We start from the raw sequence: 20490 nt of genomic DNA on the forward strand, positions 1-20490 counted from the left end.
TGGTGATAAGTGAGGGAGTTGCTTCTCATGCAACTCGCTGGCTACCTCCCTTGGGGTGTATTCTCAATTCTTACTAACACTGAGGACAAATATGTTACGAATTACATGACACCGATCACATCACACTCTTGCGTGTAACCTCTTGAACATAGATGGACCTTTGTATGTTTGAAAAACGGGAGGATGTAGGTTTAGTTACGTGTATTTAATACAATCGTAATTATGAAGGTCGTGAGACAGAGCAAGTGGACGCACAGGCAGGCGAGAGTGACTTACAAGTTCGATAAGCAGGGCGATGACATCACTTCCAGCCTTGCTTTCCGTCGTCGCCGTCAGATAACACAATAAACCTCAGGGTTAGCATTACCATTCCTGGCGGTGGACCGGTGCTAGTGCCTCTCTTTTTGAGCGGTAGCGTCATAGGTGAAGTATAATAAAGTCACATACAAATTTCCAAACATCGGTCGAAACATCAGATCCATGAATACTCCATCCACTTCAAGGAGAAGAGAATTACCCGACGTATTCTCAAGACATCCGGGCCAAATCTTAACATGAAATAGAGGACTGTGTTTTGCGTTGCTAATAGCGACCTGGTCGCGGGAGGGTCTCCTCTGTAGCTGCCACCCAAACGACAGATATGATAGATAAGCAGAGATAAAGGTGAGCGCATCATGAGCATGTTGGCGCCGTCACTCACATTAGGGAGCCTCAGTAGGAATATACCAGAGGTTAAGAGCGTGGCAATATGCTGAGTTTATGGAAACAAGTGCTGCTGCTGGGACTAGTGCTACAGTTGGGTTTCTCGCTTCCACAGGCCGCTGAGGACTACGAGGAAGAGCAGGTGGGTTGGTCGTGTTAGTGTACTAGTTACGTGGGTGAGGGTGGTGTCGGGTTGGGTGAAGGGTGGTGTCGGGTTGGGTGAGGGTGGTGTCGGGTTGGATGAAGGGTGGTGTCGGGTTGGATGAAGGGTGGTGTCGGGTTGGATGAAGGGTGGTGTCGGGTTGGATGAAGGGTGGTGTCGGGTTGGATGAAGGGTGGTGTCGGGTTGGATGAAGGGTGGTGTCGGGTTGGATGAAGGGTGGTGTCGGGTTGGGTGAGGGTGGTGTCGGGTTGGATGAAGGGTGGTGTCGGGTTGGATGAAGGGTGGTGTCGGGTTGGATGAAGGGTGGTGTCGGGTTGGATGAAGGGTGGTGTCGGGTTGGATGAAGGGTGGTGTCGGGTTGGATGAAGGGTGGTGTCGGGTTGGATGAAGGGTGGTGTCGGGTTGGATGAAGGGTGGTGTCGGGTTGGATGAAGGGTGGTGTCGGGTTGGATGAAGGGTGGTGTCGGGTTGGATGAAGGGTGGTGTCGGGTTGGATGAAGGGTGGTGTCGGGTTGGATGAAGGGTGGTGTCGGGTTGGATGAAGGGTGGTGTCGGGTTGGATGAAGGGTGGTGTCGGGTTGGATGAAGGGTGGTGTCGGGTTGGATGAAGGGTGGTGTCGGGTTGGGTGAGGGTGGTGTCGGGTTGGATGAAGGGTGGTGTCGGGTTGGATGAAGGGTGGTGTCGGGTTGGATGAAGGGTGGTGTCGGGTTGGATGAAGGGTGGTGTCGGGTTGGATGAAGGGTGGTGTCGGGTTGGATGAAGGGTGGTGTCGGGTTGGGTGAGGGTGGTGTCGGGTTGGATGAAGGGTGGTGTCGGGTTGGATGAAGGGTGGTGTCGGGTTGGATGAAGGGTGGTGTCGGGTTGGATGAAGGGTGGTGTCGGGTTGGATGAAGGGTGGTGTCGGGTTGGATGAAGGGTGGTGTCGGGTTGGATGAAGGGTGGTGTCGGGTTGGATGAAGGGTGGTGTCGGGTTGGATGAAGGGTGGTGTCGGGTTGGATGAAGGGTGGTGTCGGGTTGGATGAAGGGTGGTGTCGGGTTGGATGAAGGGTGGTGTCGGGTTGGATGAAGGGTGGTGTCGGGTTGGATGAAGGGTGGTGTCGGGTTGGATGAAGGGTGGTGTCGGGTTGGATGAAGGGTGGTGTCGGGTTGGATGAAGGGTGGTGTCGGGTTGGATGAAGGGTGGTGTCGGGTTGGATGAAGGGTGGTGTCGGGTTGGATGAAGGGTGGTGTCGGGTTGGATGAAGGGTGGTGTCGGGTTGGATGAAGGGTGGTGTCGGGTTGGGTGAGGGTGGTGTCGGGTTGGATGAAGGGTGGTGTCGGGTTGGATGAAGGGTGGTGTCGGGTTGGATGAAGGGTGGTGTCGGGTTGGATGAAGGGTGGTGTCGGGTTGGATGAAGGGTGGTGTCGGGTTGGATGAAGGGTGGTGTCGGGTTGGATGAAGGGTGGTGTCGGGTTGGATGAAGGGTGGTGTCGGGTTGGATGAAGGGTGGTGTCGGGTTGGATGAAGGGTGGTGTCGGGTTGGATGAAGGGTGGTGTCGGGTTGGATGAAGGGTGGTGTCGGGTTGGGTGAAGGGTGGTGTCGGGTTGGATGAAGGGTGGTGTCGGGTTGGGTGAGGGTGGTGTCGGGTTGGATGAAGGGTGGTGTCGGGTTGGATGAAGGGTGGTGTCGGGTTGGGTGAGGGTGGTGTCGGGTTGGGTGAGGGTGGTGTCGGGTTGGATGAAGGGTGGTGTCGGGTTGGATGAAGGGTGGTGTCGGGTTGGATGAAGGGTGGTGTCGGGTTGGATGAAGGGTGGTGTCGGGTTGGATGAAGGGTGGTGTCGGGTTGGATGAAGGGTGGTGTCGGGTTGGATGAAGGGTGGTGTCGGGTTGGGTGAGGGTGGTGTCGGGTTGGATGAAGGGTGGTGTCGGGTTGGGTGAGGGTGGTGTCGGGTTGGATGAAGGGTGGTGTCGGGTTGGGTGAGGGTGGTGTCGGGTTGGATGAAGGGTGGTGTCGGGTTGGGTGAGGGTGGTGTCGGGTTGGATGAAGGGTGGTGTCGGGTTGGGTGAGGGTGGTGTCGGGTTGGATGAAGGGTGGTGTCGGGTTGGGTGAGGGTGGTGTCGGGTTGGATGAAGGGTGGTGTCGGGTTGGGTGAGGGTGGTGTCGGGTTGGATGAAGGGTGGTGTCGGGTTGGATGAAGGGTGGTGTCGGGTTGGATGAAGGGTGGTGTCGGGTTGGGTGAGGGTGGTGTCGGGTTGGGTGAGGGTGGTGTCGGGTTGGGTGAGGGTGGTGTCGGGTTGGATGAAGGGTGGTGTCGGGTTGGGTGAGGGTGGTGTCGGGTTGGATGAAGGGTGGTGTCGGGTTGGATGAAGGGTGGTGTCGGGTTGGATGAAGGGTGGTGTCGGGTTGGATGAAGGGTGGTGTCGGGTTGGATGAAGGGTGGTGTCGGGTTGGATGAAGGGTGGTGTCGGGTTGGATGAAGGGTGGTGTCGGGTTGGATGAAGGGTGGTGTCGGGTTGGATGAAGGGTGGTGTCGGGTTGGATGAAGGGTGGTGTCGGGTTGGATGAAGGGTGGTGTCGGGTTGGATGAAGGGTGGTGTCGGGTTGGATGAAGGGTGGTGTCGGGTTGGATGAAGGGTGGTGTCGGGTTGGATGAAGGGTGGTGTCGGGTTGGATGAAGGGTGGTGTCGGGTTGGATGAAGGGTGGTGTCGGGTTGGATGAAGGGTGGTGTCGGGTTGGATGAAGGGTGGTGTCGGGTTGGATGAAGGGTGGTGTCGGGTTGGGTGAGGGTGGTGTCGGGTTGGGTGAGGGTGGTGTCGGGTTGGGTGAGGGTGGTGTCGGGTTGGATGAAGGGTGGTGTCGGGTTGGATGAAGGGTGGTGTCGGGTTGGATGAAGGGTGGTGTCGGGTTGGATGAAGGGTGGTGTCGGGTTGGATGAAGGGTGGTGTCGGGTTGGATGAAGGGTGGTGTCGGGTTGGATGAAGGGTGGTGTCGGGTTGGATGAAGGGTGGTGTCGGGTTGGATGAAGGGTGGTGTCGGGTTGGATGAAGGGTGGTGTCGGGTTGGATGAAGGGTGGTGTCGGGTTGGATGAAGGGTGGTGTCGGGTTGGATGAAGGGTGGTGTCGGGTTGGATGAAGGGTGGTGTCGGGTTGGATGAAGGGTGGTGTCGGGTTGGATGAAGGGTGGTGTCGGGTTGGATGAAGGGTGGTGTCGGGTTGGATGAAGGGTGGTGTCGGGTTGGATGAAGGGTGGTGTCGGGTTGGATGAAGGGTGGTGTCGGGTTGGGTGAGGGTGGTGTCGGGTTGGATGAAGGGTGGTGTCGGGTTGGATGAAGGGTGGTGTCGGGTTGGGTGAGGGTGGTGTCGGGTTGGATGAAGGGTGGTGTCGGGTTGGATGAAGGGTGGTGTCGGGTTGGATGAAGGGTGGTGTCGGGTTGGGTGAGGGTGGTGTCGGGTTGGATGAAGGGTGGTGTCGGGTTGGATGAAGGGTGGTGTCGGGTTGGATGAAGGGTGGTGTCGGGTTGGATGAAGGGTGGTGTCGGGTTGGATGAAGGGTGGTGTCGGGTTGGATGAAGGGTGGTGTCGGGTTGGGTGAGGGTGGTGTCGGGTTGGATGAAGGGTGGTGTCGGGTTGGATGAAGGGTGGTGTCGGGTTGGATGAAGGGTGGTGTCGGGTTGGATGAAGGGTGGTGTCGGGTTGGATGAAGGGTGGTGTCGGGTTGGGTGAGGGTGGTGTCGGGTTGGATGAAGGGTGGTGTCGGGTTGGATGAAGGGTGGTGTCGGGTTGGATGAAGGGTGGTGTCGGGTTGGATGAAGGGTGGTGTCGGGTTGGGTGAGGGTGGTGTCGGGTTGGGTGAGGGTGGTGTCGGGTTGGGTGAGGGTGGTGTCGGGTTGGATGAAGGGTGGTGTCGGGTTGGATGAAGGGTGGTGTCGGGTTGGATGAAGGGTGGTGTCGGGTTGGATGAAGGGTGGTGTCGGGTTGGATGAAGGGTGGTGTCGGGTTGGGTGAGGGTGGTGTCGGGTTGGGTGAGGGTGGTGTCGGGTTGGGTGAGGGTGGTGTCGGGTTGGGTGAGGGTGGTGTCGGGTTGGATGAAGGGTGGTGTCGGGTTGGATGAAGGGTGGTGTCGGGTTGGATGAAGGGTGGTGTCGGGTTGGGTGAGGGTGGTGTCGGGTTGGATGAAGGGTGGTGTCGGGTTGGATGAAGGGTGGTGTCGGGTTGGATGAAGGGTGGTGTCGGGTTGGGTGAGGCTGGTTTCAACCAGCCGGAGTAGTACGAGAACTCACGTCCTCTCAGTAAGGTATGTGTCAGATATGGCGACCCATTGGGATTTATATTTTCATCTTAATCACACAGTGTGTTGCAGGGTGCATGGAAATCTATCTGTCTATCTACCTATATATATATATATATATATATATATATATATATATATATATATATATATATATATATATATATATAAACGGATTCCCCCTACTTAAAGATACACCGCGAATGAAAATTCTTCTTCGGCTAAGCTGAATTGTGGTCAGTTGACGGGAGAGAGAGTGTAATTTTATGAAGGAGATTTTCCTTCACAGAAGTCTATCCTGTCCCTGCTACTGAATGTAGCGCAGCCTTGAAGCTACAGGAGCGCCTAGAGACCCATCTTATTGTCAGAAGGTATGATATCTATTGACTTCGTCTATCAGTTCCAGGTCCTCCTTTCCTGGACTTCCTGGAAGTCCAGCACGACAGTATCAACGTTTTCTGGAGCGAACCAGAGGAGAAGAATGGCATTGTCGATGACTACATGATCCACTGGCAAGACAGTGAAGGAGGCTCCTTTAACATTTCGACGGGGGAAGCTGTTGACTCCTTCACGATTTCCGACCTTACAGCATGCATGACTTATGCTGTCTTCGTCCAAGCACATACAGGCGGAGGCTGGGGGAGTGAGTCGGACACAGATGAAGCAGTCATCACAAACTACGGTAAGTGGCTGCCTATTGGGGTCGTGGGCGGCATATCTTCTCTGCACGATGGATCACAAAATCTAGCCAGACTTACTAACGTTAGAACTGTACATCATATCTTAGGAAAACTCACCATGGGTAATGTAAGCATAGGAAGAGTGTATCAAGTTGAGTTTAGAGGAGGACGTGGAGGATCCAGTCCTTATGTGCGAGGCTGAGGTAGCGAAGCAAGAATGGGTCAAGGTCTGAGTTTACTCAGGGTCTTACCCTTATAATTTGGGATGTAAGAAACCAAATCAATCGCAAAGGTAAAGTTTGATTATATGAGACATTTTATGAGTTTGTTTTTCTTATAAAATTCCTTATCAATTTTTCTTTTTTTTTTCATCAGACTTTGTCTTTCATCTATAATTAGCCACCGACCATGTTTATCAGAGTAAACTTCTGCTTTCCCTTATCTTACTCTCTGACCTTTGGTTTTGTCACTAAGTCTTCTTTTGTTCTGAGTACACCAGTCTTCCCCACATATAAGACATACTGCAGAATTCACCAGCAGCAGCACTAGCGTGCCGTATCTCTCGACTAATGATCACAAGGGTTGGCAATGTTGTCCCGTATTACAGTGACAGAGTCCAGCTTCAAGTGCCAGTCCCAGGAAGCCAGGAAAGTGGAGCTGACTTGGCGTATGGCGTCCCCAGACTGCCCTGTGTCCAGATACTCGCTTGTCTGGGAGACCGATGTCCTTTGGTTACACCAGAATAGTTAGTGTCCTGTTGTGTATTTAAGTACTCCTACGAGTGTTCCTCTATACTAGATATAATGTCAGATATAAGGTTAGATATAATGTTAGTATTGCACTGTTAACAGTGTGAATTGTGCAATGTATAAAACTGTGAGAAATATGAAATTGAAACGGGATATTTTGTTACGTCTTGGAAGACTGCATTCCCTGTTGGTTGCACATGAATAGAACTAAAGTGATGGGCAATTAAGAAAGTAACGTAATCAACATAGATTTCATATTTCTTGAAGGCTTGAGCTGTTATATCAATGTTTTACGAATCTATAGTGTATGTTACAGTATATCTGTTGTGGGAGATTTGGAACTCATTGTAGAAAGGTGTTTAGCATCATTTGAAACTAAGATCTGGTTGATTTACAGGTTCCAATGCCACTACCATTTCTGGCAGTGACACCAGTGTTACATTTACTAACGTGGAACCCTTCACGTTGTTTGCTGCACATCTAACTCCTAAAGGTGTCCACGACGAGATAGAGGAATACTGCAGCATCATTACTCCTCAGGAAGGTTGGTAATAGCTATTGGTTTGTCTTTTAACTGACCTTTATCTACTACCTTACCATTTCTTAGCGTGCAGGTGAGGGACTGCTGCTTCACTGTCTCATGTAAACTGGTGCTCAACCCTGGCCGGCTAGTAAATGCATTATGGTCAGGAGAGCTACCGTTACACAGAGACCTGCATCTATTACACATACCCAGATATTTCTCACGTGATCACATCAAAAATCTGTCGTGTTACAGCAAGTGACTTATTCAGTAAAGGATAGGAGTTCTGTATGATGCTGATCATCGACATGATGTTCGACTGAGCATTCGTACATACGAGAGAGATTTGAGTTTAGGATGAAAAAAAAAAAATGTCATTTCCTTCGAGGATGATGATGAAGTCTGAAGTCTTGTGCAGCGAATCTTCTTCCACCTGAAAGATCACTTACTGAAACAAATTATCATTTGGTACCCTGGAGCCTGGACAGTGAACTGTGGCAAAGTAGCTGCCATTGAAACTTAACCTGCATGTTACAGCTTACACGATAGGAGAACAATTCACTTCTGTGTGGTGGTCATCTTTCGTTAACAATCATTACTATCCCTTGATGTCCACCTAATTGATACGCATGGAAAAACCAGTGGAGGAATACGGCGACATTATTCAGAGTGGTCTCTGAATAAGGAAAACGTTATAGGTTAATGAATACCATGGTTGAAGGATTACATGAAGAGCTAACGTTATAAGCCTCTTCATACTTTGGCTTGGGATGACTCCGAAGGCATTTGTGACCAGCCCTTGGAAATGGGATGGATTCCTTTGGTAGGCTTTACCTCCAGTGACTCGGATGAGGACAAATTGTTCCTTTACACCGGAGGCGCTGCTTGACATAGTACAACGAAGCCCGAGAGAGAGAATTCGTTTAAATTCCTTTTTTTTTTAATGTATCCAGCTTATTCTTCTTTACCTCTTTAGGATGATGATGAATATAAAGTCTTGAAATGTGAAGTTGCAGTGTCATTGTGAAGGTCAAGATTAACACTTGAGATTAGGCACAGAGTCAGGATGTGTCGCAGGGAATAATTTAGGAAGACTCACAGTCTCTTTGGCTGCATCTTTGATCTGGACTTCAGAGCTGAGGGAGATCATTCACTGGGTGTCCGCGTCTCATGAGTTCCTTCAACATTGTTCTTTTGCTTCACCAAATGAACTGCCGAGCACTTCATTACTTGTACAAACTCTTGCCTCAAGCTGGTGAGGTGTAAAAGATGGTCGCCCTTGCATTTAACACAATCTGCAGGTTCTGAAGTACATTGGCGCATGATTAGATCATCATTCGAGCATTTTGTTCCATCATAATCAACACGCTCATCTTCATACCCGAACGGAACGTCTTGCGTAGCCAAAAGAAATCTTCTCAGGGAGTTCCGGTTCGTCAAAAGTCAGAGGTACAAGTGTGAGTTTCCAGTCTCGGGTACATGCCCCTTACACCCCCTTATAGAGTTTCATAGTTACGGAATGAAACTTTCATCGTCACCGGAGTGAAACTTTGTAAGTTTGAGGAGACAACGTGCGCGTCTAACGCGTCGAAACCTAGTCACCTGCTCCATCCTGGCTGTGAGTAAACCTGTCCATCACGGCTGTGCTGAGAGAAACAAAAGTAGGTGAACAGGTTGAATGGACAGGAACATATTCAACATTATCTTCGACTTTGGTCAGTTGACGTCCAGGACGACCTCGTAATGGGGAAGTGGTGGGACGAGGTCCCTGCCCACTACTGCGCAAGACTTCGTAAAACAGGAAATCGTCTCCTTTTTCTGTATTCCTCTGGTGCCACTATGTGACGAGTAGTAAGCCTTATATACCAAAGGTTGAGTTCGCCTGCCAGGTCCGTCATAGTGAAAGATATCCTCAGTCCACAAATTGACTAGAACTGACGCTCCTGTGTGTGAGAGATCACAGGAGGTAAGATTTCTGTTCGAAAATCTATGAGGAGGAGACAACCCCAAGTCCAGGACTAAGAGAACGCCATCAGAACCACCATAGCCGTCCTAAGACACTCCGACGAGCGACACTGGTTTTGTTGTATTTAATGAATGCAACAGGTATGGGCTGGTGAGCCAGAATGTGCACAGGTAGAACGTTCGATATAGTTGTGTTAGTGTATCTGTTAAGGTTCACGATATAAAGGAAATGCATGATCATAAACTTTCTATGGTTAAGAATGAATAATTTCTACGAATAATTCATGAATGATGAAAACAAAAGATGAGTATATGAGAAATGAGAATTTCTTTCGTGTCAAGTTCGAAGGAAGGAAGTAACTTAAGATTCTATTTCCATATTTATAACTTGCTTCCTCTAGGTCTTATTGGTATGTATGTGCCAATTTTCATGCCAAAGGATCCAATCTCGTTTTCTTTTTTCTTCTCATCCGGTCGATACGAAAAGAACCCAGCAAACCTACGGGGTTAGAAGTGGTCAACACTACCATCACCACTGCCACCGTCAGCTGGTCGCTGCCTGAACACCTGAATGGAGTGTTGGATCAATGGCACCTCACTTGGTCCTGGAAGAATGATTCGGGCAATGAGACTTGTCTGGTTGCGTCTGAGCTGCAATATACCATTGAAGACCTGGTTCCCGACACTACGTATCTTGTTACTATAAAGGTAAGGTGAATGTTGTGGTAAAGAGGCGAGGGTAACGAATGATTTGTCTTGAAGATAATTATACGATCATTCTTATTAATGTTGAGTACATACTGATTTTCACTCGCTGGTAATGCTTTCCCTGCTGGTGAAGTCTCATGTTTTCGCTGTAACATTTATCTTGGCAAACTTAATTCCATCTTGATGCCTTCAAGTGACCCTTCGTAAACTGGTGAATCTTATTACACAACGAGTTTCAGAAGATGACCAAGTCCTTCGATATTTCCTTCTTCTTATCACACGACGAAAATGTTCACCAACTCTCGTATCCTGTGCAATGCAAGTAAATAAATTTACTTATTTACTTCACCAACTCTCGTATCCTGTGCAATACAAGTAAATAAATTTACTTATTTACTTCACCAACTCTCGTATCCTGTGCAATGCAAGTGAATAAATTTACTTATTTACTTCACCAACTCTCGTATCCTGTGCAATACAAGTAAATAAATTTACTTATTTACTTCACCAACTCTCGTATCCTGTGCAATACAAGTAAATAAATTTACTTATTTACATCACTAAAGAACATAGGTAGTTCAGCGTCCACACGCTGCAGTATTGAGGAACCCAGTTTCTACAAGAATCAGGGACAGTCGAGTTTGCCGCTTTCTGCTGCAAATTAGTCGCAGTCACTTCACATTGATCATCGTGCAATGGTGTTGCAAAACCTCGATGTTCGGTGATTTCTCGATAGCAACCAACTGGTTAACACTGCAAGGGAAGTGGGACATATTCTCCTAAAAAAAAGTAAAATACATACATTTATATATATATATATATATATATATATATATATATATATATATATATATATATATATATATATATATATATATATATATATATTCATACAAAACTAAGAGGCCAGTCATATACTATCAAGATCTTTTCCTTCTTCAACAATCATTCTTAAAATGAGAGGCCCAGCATATGGTCATCTTGTTGTCCATCAGTTTGGCTCTCGTAAGGCCAGACCCTACGGTGTTATCCTCTGCTACCGTGCTAATGTCCGGCCATCCTCTCTCTCTCTCTCTCTCTCTCTCTCTCTCTCTCTCTCTCTCTCTCTTTGGAGAATTGTATGTTCCCCCTTTGGCAGGGTGTGGCATCAAGGATCTGATCTTCAAACTTCCCTCTCCCCTATTTTGTTCTCCTATACTTGATATTTCTTCTTGCCTCTATGTCCCATTTAACGATCAATGAACTAACCTTTTCCTCCCTCCTAACGCTGAGAGTTCCATCCCTACAACATTTCCTTTGCTGTTGAGGTGATGGTAATAATCTTTGTACATTGTATGATAAGCGAAGACCTGGATATAAATAATATCATGGATCTCTTGATTTGCATGACAGGATGAACTCCAAGTATGTATGATCCAACTGGGATAAGGCAAAGTGGCTGTTTTCAAGGAATCTATCACGACCTTAAGGATCTGATATCATCTCCTATCTAGTTCGCCTTCCTGAGATGGGCCAACGGAGTGGCATAGTTAAACATTGTCCAAACTATCAAACTATTTTTGATAAGCTTCATAAACACGAATATCTGTACAGAGCCAGCAGCCTCCTGGTAAAAATAGCACTTGAATATATAAAATCTTAACCAGAGACGACTGTTCAAAATTGCTGATTATTTCACATTAGTGGAGGAGGAGGAAAAAAAAATAGAGATATCTGTGTGAAATATCTCTCGAATAACATCTGTCTCGCGCACAGAGCTCCATATGTTCGTATCGCCTAACAACAGCTGATAAGGGACGTAGGAACACTACTAACCTTTCATTCTAAAAAGAAAAAAAAAGAAAAACATTATCTGCTTCGTCTGGGACTGACCTCCTCGATGGCTTTCGGCGTGTCGCTCACCCTGAGTCAGCATGACCTGAAGGTTCCCAGAACTTGTCAGCAGACCCTCATCAGCCGAAGCTTCTCAGGAACTTCAGTTCTTCGTGACCTTGCATCTCACGACGCCTAAGTTTCCCCCCCTCGCCCCCGTGACCCGGCGCCTTAATGACCCGTCACTGAATCAGCATCCCTTAAAACAAGCGGCTTCGAGTGCCCCACGAACCATCCCAGGGCGATGGACTTGTGACTACGCCTTGTGACCGCCACCACCAACCACGAAACACATACTGAAGGTGAGGCGGGTGATTGAACGAGGAGCGCAACCTGTCATACAATCCCTCACAGACTACAGCGATGTCCTCAGCAAGCGCCTTGGCTCATGGTTGATCCATGAAACCCGGAAAGAAAGGGAAGCAAAACCCATTTGAATGCCTTCTACCCACACTCTCATGCAAGGTTGGGCATCTTGCTCTGAACGACTCCACTGTGTACCGGGAACATCTAAAGACCAGGCCTGGGAACTGGCCCACCTGTGGCCGGCGTCTGTTCACCCCTGTCCCTCAGCCTGTCGATCCCCGTGTTAGCACATAAGTACAGACAAGATCTCTTGGCATCTTTATGTTGGAATCAGAATAGGATGATGATACAGAGAAAGGGATCAAAATGTTTTTCATATCAACGTCATCATTCACTTTTGTTTTACTTCATTCGTAACCATGCGCCGTTCATGGGAACGTAACCACCTCTCGTCAGTGCTCGTAAATTTCATAGAATCAAACACGTAAGGGACGTATACGTCGTGGTACAGCATGTACGTCGTGGTAGAGACATATACGTCGTTGTAGAGACGTATACATCGTCGTACAGACATATACGTCGTGGCAGAAACATGTACGTCGTGGCAGAGACGTATACGTCGTTGTAGAGACGTATACATCGTCGTACAGACATATATGTCGTGGCAGAAACATGTACGTCGTAGCAGAGACATTTACGTCGTTGTAGAGACGTATACATTGTCGTACAGACATATACGTCGTGGCAGAAACATGTACGTCGTGGCAGAGACATGTACGTCGTGGCAGAAACATGTACGTCGTGGCGGAGACATATACATCTCGGTATCAAAAGGTTGGTTGACGGAGCAACATCTGGGAATGTTACAGGTGGAGCGTCCCACATCTCATTGTACGACCGACCTCAACTCTGCGCAGAAGTCTGCTGACTTTTTTTTTTTCTCTCATGCCGGTGAGAAACCTGAGACAGTTTACCAGATGCAGAGGCACAGGGGGGGAAATGTATATAACAGCCAGGGAGTCATCCACACCGGAGAAAAGACGAAAAACATCCATCGTTACAACTTTCCAGTCTCTAAATCCCATTGACAACATCAGTATGAATTTTCTTCTAAGTCTCAAAAAAAGAAAGACGGAATCTGAGTAAGAAACGGGAAAATGAATTTGCAAAGAAAAGTATATGGGAATGGAGCAGTTGTTGTAAGTGAAACAGTCTAGCTGAAGCTAAAGTAAAGGCAGAGAAAGTAAAGAGCAGTTGTTGTAAGTGAAACAGTCTAGCTGAAGCTAAAGTAAAGGCAGAGAAAGTAAAGAAAATCCATCAATAATTTGTAAATAAGTTTTTGAGAAAACGCCGCGCACAAAAGCCTCTTAAGGAGTAAAGCTCCTTCCCTTGATACACAAAAAGATCTTTAGATAATCACGTACAGACATATTCATTATCATCATCATCAATATTATCATTAGTGTTATTATCAGTAGTAGTAGTAGTAGTAGTGCAGTAGTAGTAGCAGCAGTAGTAGTAGTAGTAATAGTAGTAGCAATAGTGGTGGTGTAGTAGTAGTAGTAGCATTAGTAGCATCACAATTCAACCATAAGACTTCATTCAGGGGTTTCCTGCACCTTCGCTGCACTCAACGCAGGTGCAGGTGGGGAGGCGACGGTGCTGGGAGCGCTGAAGAATGTGTAGAAAGAGCGAACGTTATCTCGGAGGGCAAAAATGGGTATGTTTGAAGGTACAGTAGTCTCAGTATATTATAACATGGACGTGAAACTAGGACAGTGGATAAGGCTGTGCGGAGGAGGGTGGATATGTTGCATATGAAATTTTTGATGACAGTATGTGATGTGAAGTGGTTTGATCGAGTCAGTAATGAAAAGGTAGAGGGAGAGAGCTGTGGTAATAAAATGAGCGTGGTTTATAGAGCTAAAAAGGGTGTCCTGAAATGGTTTGAACATATAGAGAATATGAATGAGGATATGTTGTCACAACTGGAGGAAATAAGGAAAAGGGGAGATCAAAATTGGAGATGGAAGGATGGAGCGAAAGAGATTTTGAGAGATCGGGCCTGAACATGCAGGAAGGTGAAAGGCATGCGCGGGATAGTGTACAATGGAACAATGTGGTATAGTGGGGTCGAAGTTCTGTCAGTAGACTGAGCCAGGGCACGTGAAGCGTCCGGGATAAACTATTGAGTCAATGGGGCCTGGCTATGGATAGGGAGTTGTAATTTGGGTACATTACTCATGACAGTTAGAGAATGGACGAGAGTGGATGCTGCCTTTCTTCATCTGTTCCTGGCTCCGCTTCGCAGACACAGGAAACGGCGATCAAGTCTGTGGGGCGGGGTAGTGGCAGGAATGAATGAAAGCAAGCTAGTATGAATTGTTCATGTGTATATATGTATATGTGTGTGTATGTGAATGTATATGTATGTATATGTGTGTGTATGGGCGTATATATATATATATATATATATATATATATATATATATATATATATATATATATATATATATATATATATATATATATATATATATATATTTCTTTCTTTCAAACTATTCGCCATTTCCCGCATTAGCAAGATAGCACTAAGAACAGAGGACTGGGCCTCTGAGGGAATATCCTCACCTGGCCGCCTTCTCTGTTCCTTCTCTTGGAAAATTAAAAAAAAAAAAAGATATATATATATATATATATGTGTGTGTGTGTGTGTGTGTGTGTCTGACACGAAGACTGTCATAATAATTGTATTTCATCATCTTACATAGCAGTAATCTATATCGTGGTTACTCCGATGTTTATAACATCTACCTCACTTCTCTATCATCTCCTTGCGTGTAGATTTGCAAATATCTTGGGACGCCCTTCAATACTCTCTCTTCCTCCTCCCTTGGCCACACCCTCCTCTCCTGACCTGGTGATAAGATAAGGCCACTCGGGCTATAAGGACAGATGCAGGCCTGAGAAGTCACCTAGTTGGCCCTCACACAACCAGGACGACGAAGCTAAGATGTTACCGAAGTTTCTGATGGTGGGCCTGGTGGCCGGTTTTAGTCATAGCCCATTGACAGCAGCCCTAGCCAGTGGTCTCCTGAAAAATTATCAGCCTATACTGCCATATGAGTGGCCCTGTCCAGATGCTGTGAGTATCCAACCTTGCAGCTGCACTGCCGATGAATATAAAAACATGAGAATTGACTGCAGTCAGGTTAGAAACAACAACGAACTTGCGAGAGTATTCAACGTGACATTTCCCTTCGAGCACTTCCTAGAGCTCAAGATAGACCACGACCCAAGTGACCAGAACAATGATTTAAGCGCGCTTAATCCAGGTGTCTTCCATGCCTTAACGTTTGAGAGGGTCATCATCAAAGGCACGAGGCTGACTGTGGTGGAGGAGAACGCTTTCAGCAAGTCGCACGACACGCTAAAGTACATGAACCTTGCAAACAACAGGTTGGAGAAGTTCCCCTTCGAGACGATCGTCTCCTACACAAGACTCGACAGTCTGGTGCTGGACGACAACAACCTTAAGGTCCTCCCAGTCTTAGAGTCTGAATCCTTGCAAGTCCTAAGCGTAAGTGGCAACACCGGCCTGATATTTGAAGACATAGTATTCTTTAGTGCTCTGTCGCTCACCAGGATAAACATGGCCCGGATTGGTCTCAGAATTCTGTCGCCTGACATATTTTCAAAATTGAATTACTCCATGATCATCAACCTCGAGCAGAATAACCTCCATGAGTTGGACGTGTTTGCCTTCAACCCTCCCACGAAGTCCCTCCTGCAAGTATTGCTCAACCAAAACAAAATTAGTAAAGTGCGCCATGACTTCATAACGGGTAAGCAGAAGTTAATGGACAATATCTTTTTATGAGAATGTTATTGTGTGACGCACTCCCATGACGTTACCGTGTACTGTGACGCACTCCCGTGATACTACCGTGTACTGTGACGCATTCTCATGGTACTACCGTGTACTGTGACGCATTCTCATGACACTACCGCGTACTGTGACGCGCTCCCGTAATACTACCGTGTACTGTGACGCATTCTCATGACACTACCGTGTACTGTGACGCATTCTCATGATACTACCGTGTACTGTGACGCACTCCCGTGATACTACCGTGTACTGTGACGCATTCTCATGGTACTACCGTGTACTGTGGACGCACTCCCATGACACTACCGTGTACTGTGGACGCACTCCCATGACACTACCGTGTACTGTGGACGCACTCCCATGACACTACCGTGTACTGTGGACGCACTCCCATGACACTACCGTGTACTGTGGACGCACTCCCATGACACTACCGTGTACTGTGGACGCACTCTCATGACACTACCGTGTACTGTGGACGCACTCCCATGACACTACCGTGTACTGTGGACGCACTCCCATGACACTACCGTGTGCTGTGACGCACTCTCATGACACTACCGTGCACTGTGACGCACTCCCATGACACTTCCATATACTGTGACATATTCTCATGACACTGCCATATAGGAGGAGGCATCCCTCATGCCATCTGTTGACCACTATCACCAATACAGTAGCTAACAGTTATACAAATATTAGCGCTATTTGCACTTCACTAGCGATGACCTCTGCTTACTGCTTCCGCTAACTGCAACTAGCGCTACTAATGCACGATATAAACAGTATTTTCCGCTAGCGGATACAATCTACAATGTGGCATCTGCTTCCTCGTGTGATTTCAAAAAGCAGCCAATTATAGCATAACTCTCTTCTCTCCCGTATACAGGGCTGGCTGAAGGGGCCGACCTTAATATGGCCAACAATGAAATCACTGACATGCCAGAAGAAATCTGGAAACCCATCTTTGACCAAGTACCTAGCGGTTTTATTGATCTGTCAGGTGAGTCCTGTGTATTACTCATTAGGCAGGTGAGTCCTGTGTATTACTCATTAGGTAGGTGAGTCCTGTGTATTACTCATTAGGCAGGTGAGTCCTGTGTATTACTCATTAGGCAGGTGAGTCCTGTGTATTACTCATTAGGCAGGTGAGTCCTGTGTATTACTCATTAGGCAGGTGAGTCCTGTGTATTACTCATTAGGTAGGTGAGTCCTGTGTATTACTCATTAGGCAGGTGAGTCCTGTGTATTACTCATTAGGCAGGTGAGTCCTGTGTATTACTCATTAGGCAGGTGAGTCCTGTGTATTACTCATTAGGCAGGTGAGTCCTGTGTATTACTCATTAGGCAGGTGAGTCCTACAGTCCAGTGATCACTCAGTTAAGACCACTTTTTTCAAATACATGAGTCCAGCATTTTGTTAATAAGTCAGGTGGATTCACTGCTGGCTACTTATGTCGTAAGTCTTTTTTAATATTTGATTAATCTGGCCATTTTTCTTTCTTTCTGTCAGTTGTCAAATGTTCCATTTGTAAGTCAGGTGCAAATGAAAGAACCCTCAGGCTGAAATTTTGCCAGAGGTAATGGGAGAACCTGTGAGAAAAAGACTGACTAGAGTTGGAGAGAGAACTGATTCTTGGGGAACTCCATGGTGGAGTTTAATGTTTTACAGGTGGAGCCATTGTGACTCTTGCATGGGGTTCGATTGTTGAATTGGCCAACTACTTTTTGTCTCTATTGTAGAGTCTGGCGCCAAGGGATTTTCTGTGAGGGATGTGTCGAAGGACAGTGTTCGAATGCTTTGTTTATATGTATTACCATTAGCACTGCGAGGGCCGGGGATTGTGGCTGGTTGAATACATCTATATTGCGTGAGATCAGCGTGTAGTGTGTTGCTAGTCTGTTTGTGTCTGAAGCCATACTGTGAAGGTAAGGGTGAAATTGTTTATTTGATTTTGTCGTGTATCAGTTTTTTCAGAGTGTGGATACTGAGGATAGAAGTGATATATGACACTAGGAGGAGGCGGAATTGGGTGGTTTGGAGGGTTTTAGGACTGGTATTATGTTGGTAAGTTTCCAAATGTTAAGGATTTTGCTATGTCCAAATAGTACACAGTGTTTTCAAGATCTGAATAGATGATTTATTTAAGGTTATAGATGCATTGTTTGTATCACTTGGAGTGAAGGGTGATGGGCATTTGTTTCTTGGTTGGATTTTCCATTAATTTTTCATGACTCTCCTAATTAGGGTTAAAGTTGGTTCATGGCTGCTTTTCTTAGCAGTATTTCATGAGTACGTTGGTGTGTTCTTCGTGAGAAGGAGTTTCACTGGGATAGGTCAGGTGTGCTTCATGAAGGACGTTAGATTGCTAAGATAGGATTGGATTGTCTTTAATGTACGAAAGAATTGGTTGCTGCGGGTCTTTTTTCATTTACTGTGTTGAGGAAGGAGTACCAGTTTTCAGGGTGTCTTTTGGGTGATATGGTTAATGATGCTGTTATATAGAGTTTGGATTTCTTTTTCTTTTTTTTTCTCCCCTATTCCCTTCGATGGTGAGTAGTTGTGTCTGAGCAAGTTTCTTTGCTTTATGAATTGTGTAGCTTGTAGGAGGAAATTCAGGTTATATTCCTGTATGTGCCCTTGTGGTATGTGCCTTTTATTGGCTTGGGTGGAATGTTGATGATGTGTGAAACTGCGTTAGTTAGATATGGGACATCATCTACAACTGAAATTTAGAAACATTATTCCCATGAAGTACGTTAAGGCTGGCCTTTCTGGTTTTTTCTCGTCTGTGTAAATTTCTTGTTGCTTATGTTGGTTGGATGAGCCAGATGGAATGTTACCGGTATGGGCAAGTGATCAAGCAGTAGTTCATATAACACTCTCCAGGTGGTCCTTGTGTGCAGTGTTGGTGAGCAGAATGTGATGTCTGGTAAGAGCAGCTACTGAGGATGCTGGGTTGGCAGTCTGGTTGACTGGTTGCATTGGCTTAGGATACTGAGAGGTCGCAGTTGGTTTATTAATAGATTATCTTGAGGATCATATATTTTGCCATCATGTCTTATCCTTGTTTATATGTAACATATCTTTGCTCATGTATGTTTGCACGTACACACACCCAGACTTAATCCAGGTATCCGTTTATCGACCAAATCCTAGGAGAGGATGAACACCTGGGACAGCTTTAAGCAGATTCCTACGCCCAAGATTCGAACCCATGCGATTCTGACCCAGGGTTTGCACTTGCTTGCTCATGGACAGTATCAGTATCCACTACACCAAGGAGGCCCATGTGTGTGTGTGTGTGTGTGTGTGTGTGTGTGTGTGTGTGTGTGTGTGTGTGTGTGTGTGTAAGAGTGGATGCGTGTGTTTGTGAGTGTTTGTGACCAGTTACTGATGGACTCTTATCTCGGGAGATGCCGGGGTTCTTGCCTCTCCCGAGCTGGGCTGACGACAGACCAAGAACCCAACTTAAGAATACAGAAATTAGAACGCCAACATGGCTGTGGGCCATTGGAAAACATACTCTAGAAGCATACACGGGAAAGAACGAGTGAATGGGATCTCTAAAGTCAAATTTACAAACCAGATCTTGACACTGAGGATGATAGCTTTGCGGAGATTATCTCTTTTGCCGTGCCTTTCTTCTGCAGGTAACCCTCTCAGCTGTGGGTGTGATATGGCCTGGATCTACCTCGAACCCACCGGTAAATATCGCACAGTCTTCACCGACACCACAACTTGCTACGATGGGACTCAAGTCACATTCCTCGACGAACACTTTTTCCAGATCCAGTGTACTGGGGAGACCTAGGTCGAGTGCTAACCCTCGACAGCCTCAGGTCCAAATATATCGACTGGAGCGAGAGGACCAGCCGGACTCCTGGAAGAACGAGACTTTCTCAATTCCTGGACATAACTGATCCAGTAATGTTCATCTTGTAAACTTGCTGCTTGTCGAATTCAAGAATAGTTTTTAGAGTATGTATCAACTGATTATCAATTAGATAAATGTCCGTGTGAATGTCTATCATTATACTCAAATAAATGAATAAAGAATCTTTGTGTATGTATATCAATACATATATATATATATATATATATATATATATATATATATATATATATATATATATATATATATATATATATATATATATATATATATATATATATATACACACACTCACACAAGACCACTGTTATCTAGTTCTAAAGCCCCTTCAAAGGGTTCCTGTAGCTTTAAAGTTGCGCTACAATCAGTCGCAGGAGATCAATGGACTCTTTTGGAACGAAAAGCCTTTCAACGAGACTCTACTCCTTTTCCTCCACTGAGGATGATATAGCCTGGCCATTATGACTCTTCACTCGAGCTGTAACCACAAGCAGTCTGTCTCCTGCGTTAGCGAGGTAGCGCAAGGAAACAGACGAAAGAATGGCCCAACCCACCCACATACACATGTATATACATACATGTCCATACACGCACATATGCATACCTATACATCTCAACGTATACATATATATACACACATAGACATAAACATATGTACACATGCACCTGATTCATACTGTCTGCCCTTATTCATTCCCGTCGCCACCCCGCCACACATGAAATGACAACCCCTTCCCCCCCGCATGTGCACGAGGTAGCGCTAG

General features: G+C 46.5%; 2 protein-coding genes across 2 annotated transcripts; both read left to right on the plus strand.

Moving 5' to 3' along the window:
- The first annotated feature begins 400 nt into the window (after positions 1-400).
- LOC139756481 (netrin receptor unc-40-like) lies at positions 401-10192 on the plus strand. Its single transcript, XM_071675929.1, has 5 exons — positions 401-844; positions 5539-5820; positions 6426-6563; positions 6965-7111; positions 9543-10192. The coding sequence occupies exons 2-5, from the start codon at positions 5640-5642 to the stop codon at positions 9770-9772; spliced, it is 696 nt and encodes a 231-aa protein (XP_071532030.1). The 5' UTR covers positions 401-844; positions 5539-5639; the 3' UTR covers positions 9773-10192.
- Positions 10193-14905: 4713 nt separating this feature from the next.
- LOC139756587 (oplophorus-luciferin 2-monooxygenase non-catalytic subunit-like) lies at positions 14906-19891 on the plus strand. The gene is made up of 3 exons (XM_071676218.1): positions 14906-15786; positions 16720-16833; positions 19485-19891. The coding sequence occupies exons 1-3, from the start codon at positions 14955-14957 to the stop codon at positions 19643-19645; spliced, it is 1107 nt and encodes a 368-aa protein (XP_071532319.1). The 5' UTR covers positions 14906-14954; the 3' UTR covers positions 19646-19891.
- Positions 19892-20490: the final 599 nt, after the last annotated feature.

The sequence above is a fragment of the Panulirus ornatus genome, chromosome 22 (assembly GCF_036320965.1).
Source record: "Panulirus ornatus isolate Po-2019 chromosome 22, ASM3632096v1, whole genome shotgun sequence".
NCBI lineage: Eukaryota > Metazoa > Arthropoda > Malacostraca > Decapoda > Palinuridae > Panulirus > Panulirus ornatus.

Excerpts from the sequence above, each read along its gene's own strand:
- LOC139756481 (XM_071675929.1), top strand. The coding sequence starts at position 5,640 with ATGATCCACTGGCAAGACAGTGAAGGAGGCTCCTTTAACATTTCGACG. Across the intron at positions 5,821-6,425 it reads AGCAGTCATCACAAACTACG|TGACAGAGTCCAGCTTCAAG; the intron begins GTAAGTGGCTGC and ends CCCGTATTACAG. Across the intron at positions 6,564-6,964 it reads CCTTTGGTTACACCAGAATA|GTTCCAATGCCACTACCATT; the intron begins GTTAGTGTCCTG and ends GTTGATTTACAG.
- LOC139756587 (XM_071676218.1), top strand. The coding sequence starts at position 14,955 with ATGTTACCGAAGTTTCTGATGGTGGGCCTGGTGGCCGGTTTTAGTCAT. Across the intron at positions 15,787-16,719 it reads GCGCCATGACTTCATAACGG|GGCTGGCTGAAGGGGCCGAC; the intron begins GTAAGCAGAAGT and ends TCCCGTATACAG. Across the intron at positions 16,834-19,484 it reads CGGTTTTATTGATCTGTCAG|GTAACCCTCTCAGCTGTGGG; the intron begins GTGAGTCCTGTG and ends TTTCTTCTGCAG.